The sequence below is a fragment of the Rosa chinensis genome, chromosome 7, assembly GCF_002994745.2.
Source record: "Rosa chinensis cultivar Old Blush chromosome 7, RchiOBHm-V2, whole genome shotgun sequence".
Classification (NCBI taxonomy): domain Eukaryota; kingdom Viridiplantae; phylum Streptophyta; class Magnoliopsida; order Rosales; family Rosaceae; genus Rosa; species Rosa chinensis.
This window is the reverse complement of record NC_037094.1, coordinates 58,958,559-58,962,514: the sequence shown is the minus strand read 5'-3', so window position 1 is coordinate 58,962,514 and position 3,956 is coordinate 58,958,559. Positions and strand designations below refer to the sequence as shown.

The 3,956-nt window shown below is 35.3% G+C and overlaps 1 protein-coding gene across 2 annotated transcripts; it reads right to left on the bottom strand.

The window, feature by feature from the left end:
- Positions 1-1,026: 1,026 nt before the first annotated feature.
- On the bottom strand, positions 1,027-3,610 carry LOC112179464 (palmitoyl-monogalactosyldiacylglycerol delta-7 desaturase, chloroplastic). Of its 2 annotated transcripts, XM_024317883.2 has the most exons (6): positions 3,509-3,610; positions 2,220-2,555; positions 1,960-2,100; positions 1,690-1,833; positions 1,476-1,582; positions 1,027-1,372 (listed from the first exon to the last, which is right to left on the bottom strand). In XM_024317883.2, exons 2-6 carry the CDS (start codon positions 2,502-2,504, stop codon positions 1,126-1,128), a joined length of 924 nt encoding a protein of 307 aa, XP_024173651.1. In that variant the 5' UTR covers positions 2,505-2,555; positions 3,509-3,610; the 3' UTR covers positions 1,027-1,125. The 2 variants fall into 2 exon arrangements, with proteins under 2 accessions (XP_024173651.1, XP_040366205.1); XM_040510271.1 differs by lacking the exon at positions 3,509-3,610 and having other exon boundaries at positions 2,220-3,029.
- Positions 3,611-3,956: the final 346 nt, after the last annotated feature.

The following is a 3,956-nucleotide window of genomic DNA, read 5'->3' as shown; positions in this document are numbered from 1 at the left end:
TATGATGCATATTCATGAGACCTTCTATTTAGGTTACTCCAAATTATGCTTAAGTTTGGATTATTTCACCGCAAGATGGACTCTCTTACCAATCCAACAATGGGAGAACCCGCATACTCTACAGTCCAGATAATGTACTATGCAATATTTTCAATTACAAAAGCCGATAAAATATACATCCAAAGTATTTTCCCGTATTCAAATCATTAAAATAAGGTGGTCGGAAACTATATATACAATATTTTTTTTGAACGACTTTTAATAACAATTAAGTAATTGAGGATTTTTATGACGTGTTAGGGTTCAATTACAATGAACCACTCTTGGAAAATGAATTTTGATGAATTGCAAGTATTGCTTGTCGGTCTGTTTGCCAACTTTTATTCAATCAGTTGATGCTTGGAGTCATAGTAAATGGTATAAGCGTTGGGTCACTTACACCGTCGGTACATAGAATAATTTTCAATGATCGAACTGCCCAAATGTTTAGTCATTTGACTCATTTCTATTCCAAAACTTACCCTTCTAACTAAGATCGATGAATATAAATCAACCGATGATTGAGGAGCAGAAGTTAGTTATTCATCTTTGATAACAAGTTAACAACAATCAATGCATTTCTGGCAAAGAAACTTATTAGCTATAGTTATTGCACGGACATGGCCACATGGGCCTATGAACAATACTAAATACTGACTTTGGTAGAGTGCACAGTGTTTTGTAGGCAACTATCAGAGCATGCATGTGATATTTATTTTGCTTCTGAAGTGGGTACGATATGTCTGGTAATTATAACTGCGTAGCTGAGATTGAGTCTGATCTATATCTCTTTACAGAAGAAGAAGAAGAAAAAGAAAAAAAAAAATCAACGCGAGCTTACTGGATTCATGAGAACGATAAACTCGATCAATATTAATTTGCAGACTGATTTCCACTTGGTAAATAGTACTCACCAAAGAAGATATAGTTTTCAATATATATATATATATATATATATATATATATATATATATATTATATCGATCACAGAGAATAAAAAGCAATGTTATAATACAAAATATAAATAACACAATGCACTCATATGCTTATATCAAAATATATCTGAGCAGCTAGGTTTCCCTTGAATCATTTCACTTTTGTTTCGAACCTTCCCTCCTGCTCCATGCTACTGGCTTTGTTTGATAAAGCTTTTCGGTTCTTCTGAAGCTCAGTCGGGAGCTTAACATCCGTTGCCAAACCAAAAATTTCAAGAAACCTTATCAGATACCAAGTAATATCAATTTGCCACCACTCAAAACCTTGTCGAGCTGAGTACTCAAAAGCATGGTGGTTATTGTGCCAACCTTCTCCATGAGCTAGCAATCCAAATAACCTAAACAACACAATTTATTAAAATTCATTATATTAATCATTGAGAAACATATACATGAACGATATACATAGGTGAAACTACAATATGTAATACTATTAATTACCAGTTATTTTTGGACAAATCACCAGTATCCCATACTTGGTTTCCCCATATGTGGCAAATAGAATTTATTGAAAAAGTTACATGGAGAAAAAATACCGTTCTCACAGCCTACAAATAATAATAAATAAATAAACAGATAAGCAACAGTTAACTATTGGTTAAATAGAAAGGATGATGCATGTAGAAATTAGAAAAGGTAAGAGAAATTCTATTACCAGTGCCCAAACTAAATAGGGCATCTCTCCTATGCGATAGAGTACAACTCCACAAGCAATACAGTGATAAGGGTACGTGTAGTGAAGAAACTTATAGTAGCTTTGTTTTTTCATATCTGCAACATTGAATAGCCGTCCATCATACTGCACAATTTAAGTTAATGATTCTTAAGTACTTGTTAGTTCAACCAAAAAAGAAAAAGAAAAACTCAACTCTTATTTGTACTGGAAACAGTGAGTGAGGAGATCGAATAAGAAATTTATACGTACACTTCCAAAACGTTTACGAAAATCAAAGATCCAACCAATGTGACTAAACCAGAAACCCTTAAGAGGGGTATGAGGATCGCTCAGGGTGTCCGTAAACTGGTGGTGACTCCTGTGCGAGCTAACCCATTCAAGAGGACTTCCCTATAAAACCGAAAACCAACTCCATAACTTTATAAATTACAGAAAAAGCTTCACATTTTCTGATGTGAAATACGTAATATGAAAAAAAAAAAAAAATTAAACCTAGGGTACGGATGAACCTGAAGTGAATGAACGGCACAATAGGCGAAGAAGTATTCGAGCCATTTGGGAAGCTTGAAGCTTTTGTGGGCGAGATTTCTATGGAAAGATAGAGTTACTCCCACACCGGTGACATAGTAGAGTGCTACCGCCAACCAAAATGCAGACCAGGTGAAGTAAAATGGCGCCAGAAGAGCAAGGAGATGTATAGCAGTAAGGGTGAAAACACTAGCTATGTCGACACCGTTCCATTGCCTCCCCAGAAAATATACCGGCTTCTGCACCACCCAAAGTAGCCTTCCCATCTTCTTCAAGCTAAGCTTATATTAAGCTATGTTGCTCTCTCTTCTGTAGTTCTGTACTAAAATATGTGTGTATGCACACACTTATATATATAGACACACGTACACAATATAACGAATGAAGGTGGAAGCTAGTTACCGGAGCTGCTGGTTAGATTGTGATATTAATTGTTCATATTGATTGGACTGCATTTACTTTTCCGTGGTCGATCTGAAGTGGGTTCTTTGACCTTACTTGGTCGAACCATAATTTTTCTTGGGCACCGACTCATTTCTTTCTTTGTTTGCTAATCGATACAGAACTATTAAAACGAGTTGAAAATTTCTGACAATGGCCATCTTTATTTTCTTCCCGGGTGTGCTTGTATAGTTGTATAGGTGAGGCTAGTATTGGTGTACGCCATTAATTCTTCCAATCTGTATGTGGACTTCATAGATATCCCTTTTGTATTTTTGTATTTTTTATTTTTTTGGTTTTGGAGAATGGAAAAGTTTTATTCAAACTAACCAAAATTATAAGACATGAAAATAATCGGCGGTACACAAGAACTCCCTACTCTTTTCTTTATAAAAAGAACCAGTTATGGGTCTGTCAATATTACAAATGTCATCCATGAGCCAAGAATGCCCAACCCCTAACCAATTACTTCGTCCATTACCCTAGGTTACAACTCCAGCAACAGCATGAGTCGCCATATTAGCCGCTCTAGAAACATGATAAATATTGTGAATATCCAATGCCACTAGTAACTCTGATGAACAATTTTCTTGGGCACCGACTCATTTCTTTCTTTGTTTGCTAATCGATACAGAACTATTAAAACGAGTTAAAAACTTCTGGCAATGGCCATCCTTTTCTTCTCGGGTGTGCAGTGTGTGCTTGTATAGGTGAGGCTAGTATTGGTGTACGTCATTAATTCTTCCAATCTGTATGTGGACTTCATATATATCCTTTTTGTCTTGGGTTGAATATATATAAACCGTAACGAAGAAAAAGGAAAACTTACTAATTATGTGCGTGGAGAGTCAATAATTTTGCTACTGCAGCATCTATTGGCGGGTTGCCAAAACCATTGTCAGAGACTGTTATGGTTGGTAATTGGTCGAGGTACGTACAGATCGATTAATCACAGAGTATCAAGAGTTACAGGCTATACAGAGAGATCGATTTACAGAGTAATTATTTTATGGTCTCAGATGTCATGTGATGGTCTGAATCAATAATATTACTTAAAATTTAGTGAGGATCATGCAGGTGTGCAGCGGGGTGAAAAAAAAATTTAAATTAATATACAAATAAGAAATAACTACAAATATAATTTTCCCTACAAAAATTACTGCAGAAGTAGTTACAATTTTGGCTCCACGAGCAATGGGAATACCAATTGCTTGCGTATCAATTAGTCAAACTTATTACATAATTAAGTTCACATTCATATATTCATTTAATATTAT

Bases quoted from the DNA above. Each gene is read 5' to 3' on its own strand.
- LOC112179464 (XM_024317883.2), bottom strand. From the start codon at position 2,504: ATGGGAAGGCTACTTTGGGTGGTGCAGAAGCCGGTATATTTTCTGGGG. The intron at 1,834-1,959 runs GTACGTATAAAT...TAAATTGTGCAG, and splicing joins TTCGTAAACGTTTTGGAAGT to TATGATGGACGGCTATTCAA. The intron at 1,583-1,689 runs GTAATAGAATTT...TATTATTTGTAG, and splicing joins CCTATTTAGTTTGGGCACTG to GCTGTGAGAACGGTATTTTT.